Genomic DNA, 20,483 nt, shown 5'->3' with positions numbered 1-20,483 from the left:
ACCACGCCCGACAGTGCTTAACTTCGGTGATCTCACGGGAACCGGTGTAACCACTGCGGCAAGGCCGTTGCCACTAGTGGAATGACTACATTAAAATAATTGCCAGTTAGCCAAATGCCAGACTGAGATTCATTGGAAGAATCCTCAAGAAATGCAATCCACCCACGAGGAGGCAGCTTAAAAAATCCTCACCCGAGCAATACTCGAATATTCCTCATTTGCCTGTCACCCTTACCTGATAAGATTGATAGAGGAAATAGAGAAGAGCCAAAGAATAGCAGCAAGTATAGCCCGGGTTCATTTAACAGGCGAGGACGTATCAGGGAAATGCTCACCAACTCCAGCGGGGGACGCTGCGAGAGAAGTGTTCTGAATCACACTGTGGTTTCCTTCTAAATATCCGACAGCAAATATTCCTAGAAGAGTAATTTTTCCTGTGTATATCACGCGAAAAGATAACGAAGGTGGAAGTAGTTAGTTTCGAGCTCACAGAGAGGCTCACCGACAACCGTTCTTCCCGCAGACAATTGAGAACTGGAAAGGAAAAATGGAAATTGTCAGTAGTGACAGTAGTACCCTCTGCCAGAGGGTGGTTTCAGAGTAGAGATGTAAATGTAGATTTCAGTGAGCATTCATACTGTGAGGTTGACTGCAGGCAGTTCACTAATATTCTGATGAACTGAACAATCAGATAAGCTCATTGTAAAAATTCTTAGTTGTTCTCCGGTCATTGTGGAACCGTTTATGTGGTGTAGAACTGGTGGCCGGCAGTCATCTGATCCTCCGTTGCTGACTGAAGTTGTGCCAGTGAAGTGGTGTGTGCGTGTCAGTTGGGTGTACAGAATTGGTGCAGTGAGATGTCGACACGGATACGTGGCAGAATAGTGGAAAGGAGCCGTCGTCTCTCGGATGTGACCGTGACCGGACCGTGAATGAAGTTCCTAGGTTCGTCGATCTACCAAAAGACTGTGTACAGTGTTTGCAACTAACAGTGTACCACTCACAGCCTGGGCAAAAGATACTAACTGCAAGGATGGGACACGTGTATCACACCTTGCCCGTGACAGCTGGTTGCAAACCTGACAGGAGTTGTCCCTATCGATGATTGCAGGTCCACCTCCACAAGTTTACGGCCGAATATTACTGAGGGAACTGCGTGCAGTGGACATCTGTGATGGGTACGTCACACGGGGCCATTTCTCACGGCAACACGTAAAGCTGCACGCCATCAGTGGTCCGACGACACAGAAACCGGTCATTACCTGATTGGAGGTGTCTAATGTCATCCAGTATGTTGCAGTTAATCCTCTTTTCAAATGGTATGTGGTCCGTCAAATACTCCAACAGCCCCAATCAGATGTCCAGCCCACAGTGTGTGGAGTGCTGAAGTTTAAAATGCACGTGGTTCTGTGACATTTTGGGGGTGATTTTCATAACACAATGTCAGCCCACTTATTTAGATTACTGTGGACCTGAACAACATATTGAATTGGTTACTTGTTTCATACATTGTTGGAATAGTTTGCTCTGCCGATCATTTAAGAGTTTTGGAAATTTGGACAGTAGTATGGAAAATAAGTCTGCACCAGCAGGTCTCAAGTTGTGCCCGGATAGTTCAATCGGCAATACCGTTAGCGCACAAAAGGTGAAGGTTTCGAGTTTGAGTCCCAGTTTGGCACACACTTTTGATGTGCAGAGTGAAATCGTAATGAACAAGTTCGCGATAATTGTGCTGTGGACACTCGTCCCTTCCAAGATGACAGCAGCCGTGTGCACAGGGCTACGTGCGTACGTTCTTGCTCAGTCGAACATTGTGCACACTATCACCCCCTGACTGGCCTTCCAAATCACCTGGTCCTAATCCCGTATGAACTACTTGAACATTTTCGGAACAGAGGGTGATATGTCGCTATCGACGTGCCCACAGTTTGTTAAATCTAAGGGATGTTAACCGACAGTGAATGAATTCAGGTGGATACAGAATACCTGAAGCAGCTTGTGGCCTCTCTCCCTCACCAAATTTAGTCTATTGTCAATGCTAGAAGTGATGTTACATTGTATTAGTGTTATGTTTTCTGGATGGATTAATTTTTTGTCTTATTTGGGTATTTTATTTATTTTTTTCAACTTTGTCAGTGATAATGTAAGTCTGCAGACACCGATTGCCATTGTCATTTGATGTATAATCTTGTAGGTTGTTAAGCCACATCATGTTGCTCTTCAGTTTCTTCTTAGAGTATTGAAATTTTGACGACTGTGCTGGGATCTCCTCCAGGATCTTCTCATTTTCCCAGTTAGCTAAACACTGTCAAAAAACAATGTCGCATTCTCTTGTAAAGGGCGATTGTCCTGCACTTATTCAGAAGGTCAGTGCGTATAATGGTATGCAGGCCAAATTTCTCTGTTAATGCCAAAACAAGTTTTTCAAATGGAAATCGGAAGCACCGGATCACCTCCACACTGCGCGAGTCTGTGGAGTGAGGTGTGTATGCAGGAGCGTGTATATAGGCGGAACAGAGGGGGCAGTGAGAACAGGTCAGAGAGGACACCACACGTGACTAATACAAAGTCTGAAATCCGCGTCAGCAGAACTGGGGCCAGTGTACAGATATCGACAACGTACAGGTTCTAGCCGAGGAATGACACATTTATAGAAAGAAAGTCCAAGAAGTGGATGAGATACAGGGTGGTCCATTGGTCGTGACCGAGCCAAATATCTCACGAAATAAGCGTCAAACGAAAAAACTACAAGGAACAAAACTTGTCTAGCTTGAAGGGGGAAACCAGATAGTGCTATGGTTGGCCCGCAAGATGGCGCTGCCATAGGTCAAAGGATATCAACTGTATTTTTTAAACTACGAACGCCTATTTTTTATTACATATTCATGTAGTATGTAAATAAATATGAATGTTTTAGTTGGACCACTTTTTTGCTTTGTGATAGTTGGCACTGTAATAGTCACAAACATATGGCTCACAACTTTAGACGAACAGTTGCTAACAGGTAGGTTTTTTAAACTAAAATACAGAATGTAGGTACGTTTGAAGATTTTATTTCGGTTGTTCCAATGTGATACACGTACCGTTGTGAACTTATCATTTCTGGCTGTTGCAGTGTGATTACATGTAAATACCATATTAATGCAATAAATGCTCAAAATGATGTCCATCAACCTGAATGCATTTGGCAATACATGTAACGACATTCCTCTCAACAGCGAGGAGTTTGCCTTCTGTAATGTTCGCACGTGCATTGACGATGCGCTGACGCATGTTCTCAGGCGTTGTCGGTGGATCGCGATAACAAATGCCCTTCAACTTTCCCCACAGAAAGAAATCCGGGGATGTCAGATCCGGTGAATGTGCGGCCACGGTATGGTGCTTCGACGACCAATCCACCTGTTATGAAATATGCTATTAAATATCGCTTCAACTACAAGTGAGCTATGTGCCGGACATCCATCGTGTTGGAAGTACATCACCATTCTGTCATGCAGTGAAACATCTTGTAGTAACATCGGTAGAACATTACGTAGGAAATCAGCATACATTGCACCATTTAGATTGCCATCGATAAAATGAGGGCCAGTTATCCTTCCTCCCATAATGCCGCACCATACATTAACCCGCCAAGGTTGCTGATGTTGCTCTTGTCACAGCCATCGTGGATTTTCCATTGCCCAATAGTGCATATTATGGTGGTTTACGTTACCGCTGTTGGTGAATGACGCTTCATCGCTAAATAGAACGCTAAATAGAAAGTGTGCAAAAAGTCTGTCATCGTCCCGTAATTTCTCTTGTGCCCAATGGTAGAACTGTACATGACGTTCAAAGTCATCGCCATGCAATTTCTGGTGCATAGAAATATGATACGGGTGCAATCGATGTCGATGTAGCATCCTCAACACCGATGTTTTTGAGAGTCCCGATTCTCACGCAGTTTGTCTGCTACTGATGTGCAGATTAGCCGCGACAGCAGCTAAAACACCTATTTGGGCATCATCATTTGTTGTAGGTCGTTGTTGATGTTTCACATGTGGCTGAACACTTCCCGTTTCCTTAAATAATGTAACTATCCGCGAATGGTCCGGACACTTGAATGATGTCATCCAGGATAGTGAGCAGCATACGTAGCACACGCCCCTTGGGCATTTTGATCGCAAGTCATACATCAACACGATGTCGACTTTTTCCGCAATTGGTAAACGGTCCATTTTAACACGGGTAATGTAATCATGAAGCAAATACCGTCCGCACTGGCGGAATGTTACATGATACCACGTGCCTATACATTTGTGACTATTACAGCGCCATCTATCACAAAGCGAAAAAAGTGGTCCAACTAAAACGTTCATATTTATTTACGTACTACACGAATATGTAATAAAAAATGGGGGTTCCTATTTTTAAAAAAACGCAGTTGCTATCTGTTTGACCTATGGCAGCGCCAGCTAGCGGGCCAACCATAGCGCCATCTGGTTTCCACCTTAACAAGCTAGGCGAGTTTCGGTCTTTGTAGTTTTTTCGTTTGATGCTTATTTCATGAGATATTTGGCCCGGTCACGATCAATGAACCACCCTGTATATAAGAATGGAAGTGATTTCAATAGGAATGATGGCTATAGGCCTTCAGCTTTGAGACAGGAGAACTCCTTTTTCCAAGTGACACTAGTCTCTGATAGTGTTCAGCTAGCTGAGTACAGGGAAGGTGCTTTATTAAATCCTAGCAGAGAGGTCGAAATGTCGCTTGTTATAACCCCAAATGAGACCAGAGTGGCCAAAAGTGAGTGAGCATCGGCGAAAGATAATTCTCTGTGCTGTAAACAGTACAAGTGAAGTATATTCAGTCACGTTTGGTTCACATTCGTTAGTGTTCATTTCTGTTCTGCAGGTTGTTGTTGCTGATAATGAGAGTGTAAATGCTAGCCTTTCTTCAGGTTGTGCTTGTCAGTGATAATTAGTTTTCTACTTTTAAATTTGCTCCTCAGTTGTAATGTGCAGCACGTGAAAAGCACTGACTGGCATATGTGGGAAGTTTCGAAATAATGCTAAGGAAATCAGAAGCTGCAATTCAGTGCCAAATGTTGCGCACAGATTCGTACACCTAAATTCTACTTTTCCTAAGCTATTTTGCTTACATTGTCAAAAAAATTGCATTCACTGTGCAAAATAATCCTCTCTGGATATCAAAGTTTGTTTCATGTCACAAATTGTATAGTACTGTAACCGGTGTGCCAGTTGTAAACACCAAATAAGCACTAATGCAGAGTTCATAGGCTGTGCCGGTTGTCTCGTGTTCTCTTCCATTTCTTCTAGTGTGAAAGCTCATTCACAGATACGAGCAAATGGTTGTCGATACTGACGGATTGTCTGTGAACGCTTATTTCCTTTCGTACACTTCTGTTAGGTCCAGTGGAAACGAGGCTCAAGAAGGAAGTGAAGAGGAACATAATGCAAACTAACAACCTGTACAGTTGAGAGTGCAGGCATTCGCAGAAAATACGATTGATGAAACCGTCTTTGCTCCCAGCAGTGTTCGTCACAACCTTTCAACGAGTTCCCTGTTCATCAGATTCGTGTCCAGTGCATTCCTTTACAGCTGCTACACTGCAGACTCCTGAACGGGTGGGCCAGTCACTTGCAGGCCTCCGCTGCTATCACACGCGACTGTTCCCGGCTCATTTGTTCTGACATCACATACTACGATGAGCTCAGTCGGAAAAAAATCTACTGTGCTGCTGGATGAGATCGTCACGTGCTCGTGTTTCCGCCGCTTCTCTGATGACTGAATTCCAGAACAGTGTCGACGTAGTACAACACCTTCGACTGCTCGAGTCTGTAGTGGCAGAGCTACACGTTCATTTTCGAGCAGACAGAGATGCTGTAACACGCCTGTGACCGTAAAAGAGGCACTGGAAATAAGTGTACAGTCCGTGGTGGCGGTTCCCAACTGAGGTGTGTACAGGATACGGTGTCGGCAAAAATACGTCGAGGACGCTCCGACCATAGTGCGGCAGAGGCAGTGAGCGGAATAGTCGGGCGGCAGTGGATCGGTGCCCAGATTTCTTGTGTGCCCTGGAGGCCATTCCGGCATCAGTTGCAAAATCTCTTACAGAAGCACACGACTGGCCCACCCGTAACGCCTTCGACAGAGGAGGCAGTGGTCCGGTGGTTATAAAGGAATGAACTGGATGTGGACCCGATACTTTGCCCGTGACGGTGAGTCGGTAACTCGGGGAAACGTTTCACACCGCCGTTCGGCTGATAACCCTAGAAGATTTAATCGACCTTAGAGATTTCACGTTCAGTATAGGTGATCGTATTCGTATGTGGTTGGACGATCCGTGTCCCAAACGATTACTGTGTACGCCGGTTGCAGACCCGCAGTACGAGGAAATGCTGGAGAGAGGCAAATTCCGCCGACGGGGCAAGAAGCGGCCGTTCCGCGAGGGCCCGGGAGCGTCGGTAGCTGCTCACCGAGAGCCCACGCGCCACAGCCAGCGCGTTCACGGCAGCCGCCAGCCGCACCGGCAGGAACTCCGCACCGGCCTCGCGGAAGACCCGCAGTTGCCGGATGCCGCCGTCGGGTCACCGGTCGGGCTCTCGGAGCTCCAGGCCGCTGCCGACACCCCCGCTGCGGGTGGAGAAGGTGGCGACGGGGGCGGTGCTGTCGTGGGCGGCACTGCGCCACTCCCCGCCCGTCTGCACTACGACAGGTACGAGAACCAGTAAGTACTCTGTGATGTGACCGTATTCTTAGAAACCTCGGATGTCACCTCACCTTTTTATTTATCTAAGGTTCATTAAAATTCTTTATGTACAGTCAGTCAAAAAAGTTTCAACGCTAGATTAATAAAAAAAAAAAAAAGTGGAAAATTTTTGGTGGTGGTTTCAAATGCTCAAGGTGTTTAATATGTTATCACTCCACTACGCTCGAGCACAGTGCACTCGAGAAACTAACAGAAATATCGTCCTTCGGGGTGTCGATCGACTTGCACTTCGTATTGGCTCGTAATGTCAGCCGTGTCATCGGAGCGTCGACTCTCGAAGTGAATTTCTGCGCTTTGTCGTTTTGTGGTAAATTCGTACTGATAACACCAGTTTCGCGATCTGTGATGTTCTTCCCAGAAAAAAAATTGTCTACCTCTCGCATTACAGAGAAGTTCTGACAACTGTGCACGTTTTTTTTGTTTGTGTGCGGGGCTAAGTTTGTGCCCACTTTTGTCTTCCTCGAAACATTCTGGAGACTCGTCTGATTTGTGTCACGTGGACACCGGAACACGACAGCTGCGTGTCCGTCACTTAACACTGTGTGCTCACAACTCACTGGTGAAATGCACGTCTGTTGTTTACAGTTGTTAATTCTATTAGCCACTGTAGTTACTGTGCCGTCATCACTTATATGCCGGGAATCGAAGCAGTCTCGCAATTTTTCGACCGACGGCGTACGTTTACTCCCAGTGTCTCGTGGTACGGCTGGATAGTTTGAAGCTTTCTGAACTCCTCTTAAAGGCAGGCAACATTACGAATCGAGACGCAAAGGACTTCAAGACATTAGCTGCCGGTAGGCACCGATTTAAATCGACAGGGAAAGTTGAAAATCTGTGCCGGACCGGGATTCCGACCCGGGTCTCCCACTTACTGGGCAGATTCTCTGACAACCGTACCGTCCGGACGCTGTGGTCACCGCAACTGCACAGACTGCCCCAGCGTGCCTCGTCACTCACTACTGCCGTAGTGCCCCTTGCCCGTTGCCCTCGTTACTTGTGGCGTTTTGCCAATTCCCGTAAGGGGTCGAGTGTGGTGTGCGTACTCACCGAAGTGACCGACTGGTCCTCCTCGCCGTAATTGTACGGGGTTATTCTAAATGGTGGATCCATTTTCGAAGCTTTATATTTATTCAAATACAGATTGAAAATGAGCAGGCTTTACACCAATGAAAAGAGTGTGTAAATCTTGTTCATTTTGGGTTTGTACTTGAATAAATACAAAGTTTTGAAAATGCGTCCATCATTTAGAATAACCCTGTATATGTGGTATCTGTTCTATCTGCAGCATCAACATTGTGTCTGTCATTTCTGCAGAATCAAAATGGTATTTGTTCTTTCGGACATGTCCGAAAGATCAGATACGACAAACATATAATTGAAGCAAGGATGGCCAATGATCTCTTCAATGCCAATGCACACCGAGCTCGAATTCTTGTAGGAGTCACCAAAATGCCGTGAGTAACGAGGTTAATGGGCAAGGGGCATTACATCAGAAATATGTGGGTAAGCTGAGAATTTGGGTCTGACGGGAGGCGTGCAGCTGCGATGAGTACTGTGTCCGGACGGTTTAGTGGTCAGCCCCTCTGCCTAGTAAGCGGGAGGCACAGATTTTCAGCTTGCCCCATTGATGTACACCAATGCCCACTGGCAGCCAATGTTTTTAATTCCTTTGTCTTGAAGTTATTAAAAAACAGCCAATGGAAAGCTGTTGATCCTGGGTTAATATTTCTGTGAAATTTATGGTATCGACCAACAGTACAGTTGTAGTATCTCACTAGAGCGTTTGTACTTAAAAGAGAGTAGGGCACTTGCAGAACTGTGCGACTTTTCTCCCCAAAAAGGTTTGAAGAGAATGAGAAGTTACTAATGTTGGTAAATTTATCTGGACCTTCCACCGTAAAAGATAGACAACTCAGTTAAGCATACTGTGGTTGCTATAATATTTCACATTTTTTTGTGAATATGGACTGTAGAATTTTAGAAAGGATAGTAGAAATCTGGAGTAATTTAACTGAAACCTTGTGAAATGGATGGATGGTAAATCGAAAAAAATATAAGCATTAATGAAGATGTCCTGTAGTATTGATATCATCTCGGGTATGTATGTCCATACATCTGCCCCTCCCATGTGTGACCCTGGATTAGTACCAAAACAAGGCAGAGCTGGAAAGTAGTGTGCTAATTAATGACTCAGATTTGTTGTTGTACTTTCAGACTGTTGGGACAGCAGATGATCTTGCATGTATTGCAAAGCCTTGAACGTAGTGAAGCTGTGCCTCCACATAAATATATGTTGAAGCATGTTAATGTGTGACAGTACATACTTTTTAAAATACCACGTATTCAGTAGCTATTGGAAATGTTGCTTTTGATATGAAGTAAATAGTACGAGGGGGAGTTGACTCAGTTATTGTGAGCAGTAAGTAGGCAGAGGAAAATCTTGCATTAACGATAGCGCGAAATTGGGGGTTTTCATTTCTGGCGTGCGTAACGGTTTGTTGTCAAACATCCACTGCTACCAACCTGTCTACTTTTAAAAATTACATTTTCAATAACTCCAAACAAAATTTAATTTTCAACAGTACAAGTGTTTTTTAACATCGTGTATCTGATCTAATTCTTCATTTAAAATATTATTTTCTACAGGGCCGAACAGTGCATCTGATTGTTTGTGCCCTAGTTCTACAGTAATTTTTTTTTTTTAGTTCTGTAACCTGGCTACTGAAGTTTGAAATCTTTTTCCTCTTTTTTTTTTTTTTTTTTTTTTTAACTCATTGTTCTTAATATGAAGGTTACTGCCCTAAGATTAATTTTGATTACTTAAATCATTACTTGACACCTTAATTCTTTTTCTAAGGTTTTGTTGCATAAAACATTTTGGTTTTTCGACAAAATATTAAGTTGTATACATTGTTTAGCTACCAATTGTTTTTCCATGATGAGCAGTTTCACCTAATATGTCAACAAAAAAATAATAAAAAAGAGTCATAATTCACACAACCTTACTAATATTTTTAATTACTGCACAAAGAAAAAATGTGAATGTCACTGTACGTACCTATTTTTGTGTTTATGATACCAATATTTGTATAATAGAGGGAAACATTCCACGTGGGAAAAATATATCTAAAAACAAAGATGATGTGACTTACCAAACGAAAGCGCTGGCAGGTTGATAGACACACAAACAAACACAAACATACACACAAAATTCAAGCATTCGCAACCAACGGTTGCCTCGTCAGGAAAGAGGGAAGGAGACGGAAAAACGAAAGGATGTGGGTTTTAAGGGAGAGGGTAAGGAGTCATTCCAATCCCGGGAGCGGAAAGACTTACCTTAGGGAGAAAAAAAGGACAGGTATACACTCGCACACCCACACAATTCCATCCGCACATACACAGACACAAGCAGACATTTGTAAAGGCAAAGAGTTTGGGCAGAGATGCCATAATTCAGAAATGTGTGTCTTGACATAGTAATTGAGAGACTCCTCTGTAGCACACTAATTATGTACTCTACAGGAGTTCCTCATGACAATTTACACAATTTTAAATTGGTCTTTTGCTTTTTTTTCCTCTCCCAACATTGTTAAACTACACACATACCACTATTTTGATTATAAGTAGCTTTTGCTCAAGTACTCAATGGAACCTGAAAACAGTGTATATATAGAATATAAAATCAAGGTCACCACACCATTAATCAGTGTATTACTTCCCATAGTAAAGATTTCATTTAGTATTAGAGGACATAGAGTGGCAGATTACAACTTACTGTCAGTGACAAAGAGTACATAAATCACTAAATCAACAGAAAATCTCTTCTGTTTGTTCTGACTGCAGCAGTTTTCCTATGGACTATGAATTTTTCATGCTTGCCTTGATTTTGTTAAATTGTTAGTTAAAGACAGAAGGAATTTTTCTTGACAGACTTAAATATGCTCTAGTAAAATCCTCATGTGAAAAAATTACCAAAATGAGCTGCTTACCTTCAGAAGCATATTACTCCGAGCCTTTGCCAAAAATATCATTAGGAAACTATCAAACAGTAGACTGCTGACCCATTATTCAGTGTAATATGTTGTAACTGCTTACCAGTGTCTGTAAAAGTTTTAAAATGAAAAATCGAAATAGGAGAGACAAAAATTTGTTTAATTATCTGTGTGTCCCATGGGTTGTAATTGCAATTTCCTACTGTGATGTGGAAGTAGATTATTTTGTAATTATAGTTCTCTTTCTCAGTGAAGAATATGGAAACACACTCTGAAGTAGTGTGATTGTTTTAAGCTAGGATTTATTTATTTATTTTTCTCAGATTAAACAAGAGGAGTGTTCAAATTCCCCCGCAGCTACACACATTTGTGTTTCTGGAGACTGGTTAAGAGTAATCTAAGTATGGTCTTTCTGCAAAAGGTTATTGCCAATATTTTTACTCTAGCCTATCGAAATCCACATGCGGCCTCCGTCTTTTATAGTTACTTTGTTAACGCGAAGTTCAGCTGTACTTTTTCTTCCTCCAAAACATTTTGTACATATACTAAGTATTCCTCATTATATTCGCTTGATAAAAAATCACAGCCTCTTTTAGCATTTGTGGTTGTCTCCTGGTGCAATGCAGTTAAGTAAAACAAAATAGCTGTTCAGCAAAATGTGCAAACAAGAAATCAGGCAGAATTGATAACTGCTTATTCTGTACCAAACTCATCAAAGAGCTTTGAATCTGAACTTTATTCCCTGTATATTACTTCCTTCATGTCATTTGCAGCTAACAGTGAGAATTAATGAAGACGTACTGTGATTTATATAACCACAAGAAAAGACACTTATTAATATCCGTATGGACATACTTCCTTGTCCTGGAGAATGGAGTTGTGTTCTGCATTCCAAGGGAAGTATATTTGACAATATTATAAGAAAATGGAAATTCTTGTGATTTGGAAGGAAAATCTTAAAGAAGCATGCTATTGCTTACATTCTGTTCAAAGTTTTAAAATTATTTTTATCATTGTCACAAGTGACAGTGTTGGATATAGAGACCTGTGCCTTCTGGCTTGCAGACAGCTGTTGTTATATGATAAATATCAGTGAAGTATTGTAGCAGCTTTCCTTCTCTTACATTCCATCCTGGATTTTCCATTGTATTAATTAATTATGTTTGATAATATGTAGTATAAGTGGGGCTTTCCTTTGACATAGCAGTGATTTAAAATATTGTTGCTTTAATATTAGCCTGTGTAAGGCAGAAATAACAGTGATGCCTTATTGCCCACAGCACATACATAGAAGTAACAGTAATTTAGTTATAGACAGTTTGTTAATATGGTACACCACAGCATTAGTTGTAAATCTTTTCATCCCTTTGCTAATGAAAAGCTGTACTTGTTAAGAATCCCGGAATAGGTTATTTCATATTGAGTTGTAAGGCAACTAATGAATGAATAATATAATTAATTCTTGAACATTCAGTGCTGCCCACAAATATGTATGCAGTACAGGAAACTGTATAATCATTCATCGTTCGATGCAGCTTAATTCTGCTCTGTTTAATAAACAAGAACTTTTGGCTATGAATTTACACATATATTTTTGACTGTTAATGACATTTGAGTACAAGTAGTCTACACAAAAAATTCAGATTTACATTTTAGTGCAACACATGTCTCCGGTATTGCTGAAAGCTGTTTATCGAAAGAGTGAAATCTGAATTTCCTGTTCTCTCATGAAATCAGATTAGGATCAAATTGTTTCAAGTTTATTTTCTTCCCAATGCCTCTTTTCAATAATAGTTATTTTCTGTGTGTAGATACATTTTTGCAGCAAATCAAGAAGTCATTGTCAATATACCTCTGACTTAATTGTTTTGTTCATTTGTATTTATTTAATTATGCTGATGTTTCAGGTCTACACAAATTTCTGATGGGAATGACGGTACTTCACTCGAAGAAAGTAATCTTCAAAATGGTACCCGTGATGAGTTTGTGATGGAGCAAGAGACATCAACACACTTCATCAGTTGTAGTGTTCTAACGCAAGGCGTTATCTCTCAAGAGGATAATTCCTTCTGCACTTCAGACAATGTAAGTAACTTTCCTGTTTTCACCTGCAGTTCATGCCGACAGAGCATTTTGTGAAATCACAGACTTATACCACATATGAAACTTCCTGGCAGATTATACCACATATGTTAATTCACATCGATTGTGTAGAGCCACCATTACTTGTCAGTAGATACTGTGGCATAGTGTTTCTCACTGCTTTTGTGCTGAATAAGCATTTGAGTACGAAAGACGATGACAGGATTCTGACTGCACACTCATTTGCTGACAGTAGGAAGGTATGTAGCTCTGGTGATTTGTGCAAAGATGTATTCAGATCAAAAGACCATTGCCTGCTTCTTTCAATGCAGTCATTGGTAACAATTCATGTGAGCATGTCGCTAACATTGAACGTACCGTATTTACTCGAATCTAAGCTGAACTTGAATCTAAGCCGCACCAGAAAAATGAGACTCGAAATCAAGGGAAAAAAAATTTCCCGAATCTAAGCCGCACCTGAAATTTGAGATTCAAAATTCGAGGGGAGAGAAGTTTTAGGCCGCACCTCCAAATCAAAACAAACTTGGTCCATTATAATGTGAGACACAATTTAGGTCGAATGAATGACGAAACAGCTACAGTAGTTTGGTTCGAGTCGTAAGCTTAGCAGTTAATCTTTACCAGGCAGCCATTGCTATGCGTCAGGTGCTCTGTCCGTATTTATACGGGTACCCTTCCTTTTTCACGTGCTTCGTCTGGTTTGAATCGATTGCTTATTTTTCTTTGATCTGATAAGTGCCATTCTCTTTGTTATTGGTGTTTACGTCACTCTAAGCTGAAAATGCATTACTGTACTGTGTCATGCATTGTTTTTTGCATTCTGATAATGAGTGTTAACGACATATCGCCACTCATGGCATGGCTTGCTTTTGTGCACGCTACCGCCGCTTACAATAAAAATAAAAGAGAGAGAGAGGAATCGTCTCATAAGCGAAACAATGGCAAGCAGCTGCTATTTGATGTTACTTACACTGCTGCTTTCTTTGATAATGATCAACGAGAACCAAATAATAGACTGTGTATGATAGAAGATGTTCTGAACTAGAGGTTAACGAAAATTTTTCTCTGTTTGAAAATCTTTGCAGACGCCTCTTTAGTACATTACATTCTGCACAGAAATTAGAGTCATCTTAGATTTAAAAATCTAGTCAACTGCCGTGCTTCATTTCTGACTGTATCACTATTAGGCATAAGAATAATACGAATACAAACATGACATGATATGTACATTCTTCCGCATTTGCTGTTGTCTCACGCTAGTTTTGTAGTTTATTAGACAGACAGGATTTAAATGAGATAGCAGCAAACACGAAAGAATACATGGCAAAATGTTTATATTCGTATTATTCTTATGGTGAAGAGAATACTGCACGTGATTCACAATTCATAAAAGTTCCTATTAGCAACCATCTCTTCTCACAGATAGGAAAAAATTCAGAACATAGAGTTGGCCATATTGACAAACATCCCAAACAGTCTTGACAGTCAGAGTTTCATAGTACATTGAAATGCTGCTACATTCGAAGATGCACAATACAGAATTTGTATTTACGTCGTTGGGTAATGTATGAAAATGCAGTGGTCGAAACTTGAGGTGGAGAAAAAAAGCTCGTCTTCCAGCTTTCTTTATTTTTAATTTATTTACTGACGCAGAGGGTTTGGCGCCAGTATTTATTTTTGTGCCTGCAAAGCATGCCTGTGTAGCGCTACATGTATTCGACGGCAGAAGTTAGTTGTGGCGGCACCTACCAACATTTTTCAGAACTTCCACTTACTTTGCACTCAATTCTAAGCCGCAGGCGGTTTTTTGGATTACAAAAACCGGAAAAAAGTGCGGCTTAGATCTGAGTAAATACGGCCATAGCAGTAGTGCATTGTGGCACAAAATCCCACAGATATTAAATTGGTGGCAAATTATTTGCCAACCCAGTTTCTTTCAAACCCCATAGTGCATTCTGTAATGTAATGGCACAAATGTGACGGTTGTGGCAAATTGTTTTCTTGAGTGGGTAAGTTTGAATTCCAATTGTCAATACATTCTGAAGTGAAGTCTCTCACATGCATTGTTAGTAGGAAGTTATTTAAAAGCCCTCTTAATTTCAAGATGCACGCACTGGTGCAATCTTAATGGACCTGTAGCTTTACACAGTGAAATTTATCCATAATAGCTTGGTGTACAATAATTTAATTTCTGTTGTTCATTGTTGGAACATCATAGCAATATTTCTGATAGTGTGGTTTATTGTGTGCGGTTAATATGCCCTTCAGTGCAACAGAAAAGTACGTATTTTCACTGTGGAACTTTAGTTTTGTGACAAGGCTTTGATTTTGTCAGCTTTGGTTTGGGTGCAGGAATAAAAAAAATATTAGAATAATACTTACCACGAAGCTTGTGTCCACAAATTGTCACGTATTTGGAAAGCACCACTCGAGCGAATTTGAGCTTGCCCTTTTCTCACGTGCTATCCTGTGACCCGTGGATGAAGGATAACAGGCAGATACTGTATTCTTAGATTTCAAGAAAGCAGTTGATATGTGTCCCATTTCTTCTTCTTCTTCTTCTTCTTCTTCTTCTTCTTCTTCTCCTCATGGCACTACAACTCTTGCCAGTTCTTGCTGTCTTCAACAAGTTACCTCCATTCTTCACCCCCCATCCCCTATCCTCTGCCTCCTTTGTATTGGCTATACTAGGTTGACTCATGGTTTTTTACAGTGGAATTTGTCATCGTTATCTTCAGTCGGAAGACAGGTTTGGTGCCCTCTGTGCTGGTTTATTTTGCTTAAGGCTTTTGGCTTTTCATGTCTGCATAACTTCTGCAACCTACATCCACTTAAACTTGCATACTATAGTCAAGCAGTGTTCTCCCACTACAATTTTTATCCTTAACACACACACACACACACACACACACACACACACACACACACAGAGTCACCAAATTGGTGATTCCTTAATAACTGAGGATGTTTCCTACTAACTTATCCCTCAGTTTTGACAAGTGGCATCTTAATTTTTTTCCTCCCCTATTTCATTCTTCATCAGTTGTCCAGTCTACCCATCTGATCTTTACCATTCTTCTGCAGCACACACTTCAAAAGTTTCTATTCTCTCTTTGTCCATACTATTTGATATCCTTATTTCATGTCCATGGTAGAATATGCTCCAGACAAATACTTCTAGAAAGGACTGCCTAATGTGTAAAAATTTCTCAAGAGCATGTCTCTAGTATGAATGATGTAGGAAGTTAGGGTGAATTTTAACTTACACATTGAAACTAAAAGTTTAGCTTCACGCCAAGTGCGAGCAGCTGGTTCACGTGGTTGTCATCCGGGATCCGCCTTGTGCTGCTCACTCTTTCAACACACCGTATGCGTCGAGATGGTGATAACACGACAAAAATAAAACTTTTCACGTTCTCTCTATATCTGAGGTTGACAAATTTCTCACTATTAGGAATGCTGTCTCGCTATTGCAAGTCTTCCTTTTATTTCCTCTTTATTTTTGACATTGTAAAGAACTTAAATGACAAAACTTGTCTGCTATTTTCATAACCTAATTTCATAATCAGATTCCCTCAGCATCACTTGACTCAATTCAGCTATCCTCATTACTTGCCCCCTCGTTCCATCCAAATTTAAATTCCACTTGCATTTCCTTCACTACTTGCTCAATGTACAAATAACTAAGGTGAGAGAATACATTCCCATCTCACTCCTTTCTCGACTGCTGCCTCATTTGTCTCTCCTAGTCTTGGAATTACATTCTGTTTTCTGTACATGTTATGGAAACTATTTCTCTTCCTGCAATTTAGTCTTTGATAACGTCAGAGTTGAAAAGAATGTATCACATTAAACATTGTCAAAAGCTTTTTTTGAAACTGCATGTGTTTTGTTTGTGGGCTTACGTATTTTAATTTAGCTTCTAGTATATATCACAGTCAACATTGCCTCTCGATAGTCTAAATTTCTCCAGAACCGTTGGTGCATTCGTCAAAGCTCAGTCACAGGAACCGAATTGTTTACTGTTTATTTACTTATTTATTTTTTGTTATGTAGCAGTCTCCATGTAATGAATGTAGTTTCTGCATATATATTACCTACAGAAGCACAGTGATGAAAATTAGTTTTGTTTTATTTTTTCGTTGGCTAGGTACAGACTGATGCATTTGCTGATGATCCACTTACCATTTGTGACACACGGAGCATTAAGAGAGAGGTATGTAGCTACTACATGTCGAGTTCTGTCAGACTTTTGCTTGTCTCATTAAAATTGATGTATGTTATCTAGTTGCAAGCTACCTACATGGATGACAGTGAATGGATAGACGTGCAGTACTCTCTACATACAGGTTTCATTTCCTCTTGTGTAATAAATAGACAGTAATGTTGTGGAAATTACCTCCCGATCATCGATGCTGCAGTAATGAATATTATGGGATGCCAGTGCATAACAGAAATGCTGAAAGACAGTTCACGTTTAGTGATGGGTGCGTGGCACTTAAAAACGGGTAACATCGACACTGCCATTTTTAGCTTTCATGCTGTGTGGTTACACAACTCGTACGCACGACACTTGAATACGGCAATCTGTGACCACAGTGACACTCACCGCTTAGTACGCGGTAACGGTGCCAGTTCTACGACTCGAGTCTCCTGTTCTGCGTGAATTTAAACATCGGTCTAATTGTAGACATGGTACAGAAAAGAATATTTACAGGTAAGGTAAGGTGTTGTAAACTGTGTGTTTATGATGATTCCCCTTCCAGCTGCTGTGAAGTGAAAATGCAGAATTTTCCCATTTAAAGAAGTTTTAATAATGCAGGGATCAGGCTTTGCATTTTTCTCACCTTTTCTTTAAAATGAAAGCCCGTTAATATATGGGAACACTTGCTGATAGCTTCGGTTAACACTAATTATTGTCCTGCTTCCAGGTTTTCGAAGATCCATTAGCAGTCACAGGATTTGGTGGCTGTATTAAAGAGGATCCAGACTTATGTTACGGAGAGGGTGCCACTGACAATCGAGTAAGTTTCCACGTATATGTACCGGAATTCCAGTATAATCGTAGTTGTGAGATGTTACTGTTCGCACAGTGTTTGACGAGGTACACGTGCCTCCCGGGTAGTTTACGTGGCTAGCACGCCAGGTAATCCAGACAGTCTCAGCTCGATACAGGTGTGGCAAACTCGACATTCCGAGGCTGTCGACTGATGAGCGTCACTAGTCCTTCCGAACCGTAAGCTTCGAGTGTGCTTTAGTAACAAATATACAGAGCTGTGGAACATTGTGTTTTCCAGGACTAGGGATGTTTTTCCTGAAGTTTTTAAATTGTTCAGACTTGTACATGCAACCTTTACATTGTGGTGGGCTGGATGGCTATTGAGACAAAGCAACCCCTATGGCACCTGTCACGCTCCAACTGTATGAAACTTGCTCAGTTAAGCAGGGCAGAGCACGAGTTGATTTGCATTTTCTTAGTAGGTCATTAGTAGGAGAATATTTTCTCAGTCAATAAATCATTAAGATTCCCGATTGAGATGGTCTGTTGTTTGAGAGTATCCAGTCTGACTGACCTATAACATTCTTCTCCAGTTCTGTCTCGGACTTACCCTATCCCATCAGAAGCAGGGTCACCACGCCATATACCAGCTGTGCTACCACTTCCACCGTCTACTCGAACAAGTGGCCACAGCCAGACTGTGTCAGAGAGCCGAGCTGACCGTCGAGTGGCAGAGCACGGTGCCGAGCAGAATGTGCTCGATTTCAGTGGCTCGCGATCCGTGCCGCGGGGACCTCCGCCCGAGCGCCGGCTTTTCTGAACCGTGTAGGTGGGAGTTAACATTGCGACCCGTCTTCCGGTCCCGTGATCCTCTCGGCTGCTGACCACCTGCATACACGTTCTCTTTTCAACATTTCCCCCGCCTCTGTTCTGTGGCTCTCTCAATCTATTCCCCAATGTCATCTTATTGTGCACTGCACGAACCCTCTGACTCCGGTACACGTGTGTCGCATTCCTATCCAGTGCACTGGTTCGGGAGGACGACTGTACGATCCCGCATTCTACCGTCCCGATTTAGGTTTTCTGTAATTTCCCTAACTTGCTCCAGGTGAATGCCAGGTTATTTTGAAAGGGCACGGCCGACTTCCTTCCCCGTCCTTTCCTAATCCGACGAGATCAGTGACCTCGCTGTTTGGTCTCTTCCTCCAAACGACTCGACCCGACCTATCCCGTGTATGTGCTGCCTCTCCCCAATCCTCCCTCCCTCTTCCTGACACAACCCCAACCAGAGTACCTGCCAAACTGCACTCATAGCACTGTGTACTCGGCCGACGTAACTGCGCAGTGTTGCCGTGTGTGTGTGTGTGTGTGTGTGTGTGTGGTGTGTGTGTGTGTGTGTGTGTGTGTATGTGGTTCCCCCCCCCCCCCCCCCCCCCCCAAAACTCCTCATACCTAACTTACAACAGAAATGGCTCAAATCTATCTGATATTTTTATGTACATTGCATTTCAGCCATATTTGCTACACTTGTTGATTTCATTTAATAATTTCTGTTACTTATCAATAGTAACTGTATATGTTAACTGCAATTTAATGATTGAAAGTTGCAGGAACAATATGTGATTAAGATGTGCCCTCGTGGTCTTCATGAAGTGTATACACCTGCTTAAAACTATTGCACTGAATTTTTTTCAAGTCTTCGCAGTGACATATTTGTGTAACCTCACATTGAGTCACAGAAACACTTTTTGACTGCCTGTGGCCCACAGCTCTCATTTATGTAATAACAAATGTTGCTTATATGGGGGGGAGTGCATCTTCTCACTTTTCTCGCTCTGTGTCAAAGTTGTTCCACGTATTTTCTTGTCAGTGCGTAGGGTGATATCGAATGCTGAAAAATGTTGCAAAATGAATGTAAAACACCAAATGAAGTTACAACGAAATGAAATTTGTGTTTGTTGAATATGAAGTTATTACCAGTTGACAAATAATAAGTAGTGCTTTTATTAGTAGTAGTGCTTTTGTTAGTAGTAGTAGTAGTAGTAGTAGATTAAAAAAAATTGAGAAAAAAAGGAATCAGTTAACCTAAAGTGCAGATGATGTATTATGCTGTCAGTAGTTTACATAATTTTCACATTTTATAATGTACATGCTTTACTGCTTTTGATATATGTTACTAGTAAACAATCTTGAGGAATAATCAGTTATCTACAGCTGTTAGTATAGTTTCCTGTATTTATTGTAAAGTCTTACTGAATTAGTTTATCTGAAACCCCATCCAATTGTTGCAGGACACAGCCACAAGAGGACACACTTCAGATATTACACGGTAAAGACTTGATTATTTTACTGACACATTAGTTTTACCTGGCAGTGTTGGGCCTTCTTGGTTTGTTCCACATCAATCCTGACTGTACATTAGAAACTCTCATAGATGGTGGTGTCGCAGACAGGTAAATGCTGGCGTCCTCTGGCAAGAATGTGGCCAATTTCTACCCCGTCCGTCCCTACTCCAAACTTGTGCTTTTCTCTACTGCCATTGTTGTTGACAGGCCATAGAATGCTAACCTTCTCTCCTTTTGATATTTAATTTACAAGTAGGTTTATAGTGTGCATAAA

The 20,483-nt window shown here is 41.5% G+C and overlaps 1 protein-coding gene across 1 annotated transcript in view; it reads left to right on the top strand.

Moving 5' to 3' along the window:
- LOC126108830 (uncharacterized) overlaps nucleotides 1-20,197 on the top strand; it is a 181,290-nt gene extending 161,093 nt beyond the window's left edge. The window contains exons 24-28 of the mRNA XM_049914194.1: nucleotides 6,380-6,728; nucleotides 12,670-12,847; nucleotides 17,016-17,081; nucleotides 17,797-17,889; nucleotides 20,156-20,197. Of these exons, the coding sequence (XP_049770151.1) occupies nucleotides 6,380-6,728; nucleotides 12,670-12,847; nucleotides 17,016-17,081; nucleotides 17,797-17,889; nucleotides 20,156-20,197 (728 nt within the window). The remainder of the gene's footprint in view (nucleotides 1-6,379; nucleotides 6,729-12,669; nucleotides 12,848-17,015; nucleotides 17,082-17,796; nucleotides 17,890-20,155) is intronic.
- Nucleotides 20,198-20,483: the final 286 nt, after the last annotated feature.

This window comes from Schistocerca cancellata, chromosome 11, assembly GCF_023864275.1.
Source record: "Schistocerca cancellata isolate TAMUIC-IGC-003103 chromosome 11, iqSchCanc2.1, whole genome shotgun sequence".
Taxonomy (NCBI): Eukaryota; Metazoa; Arthropoda; class Insecta; order Orthoptera; family Acrididae; genus Schistocerca; species Schistocerca cancellata.
Note: the sequence above shows the minus strand (reverse complement) of the source record. Positions and strands in the feature narration are given on the sequence as shown.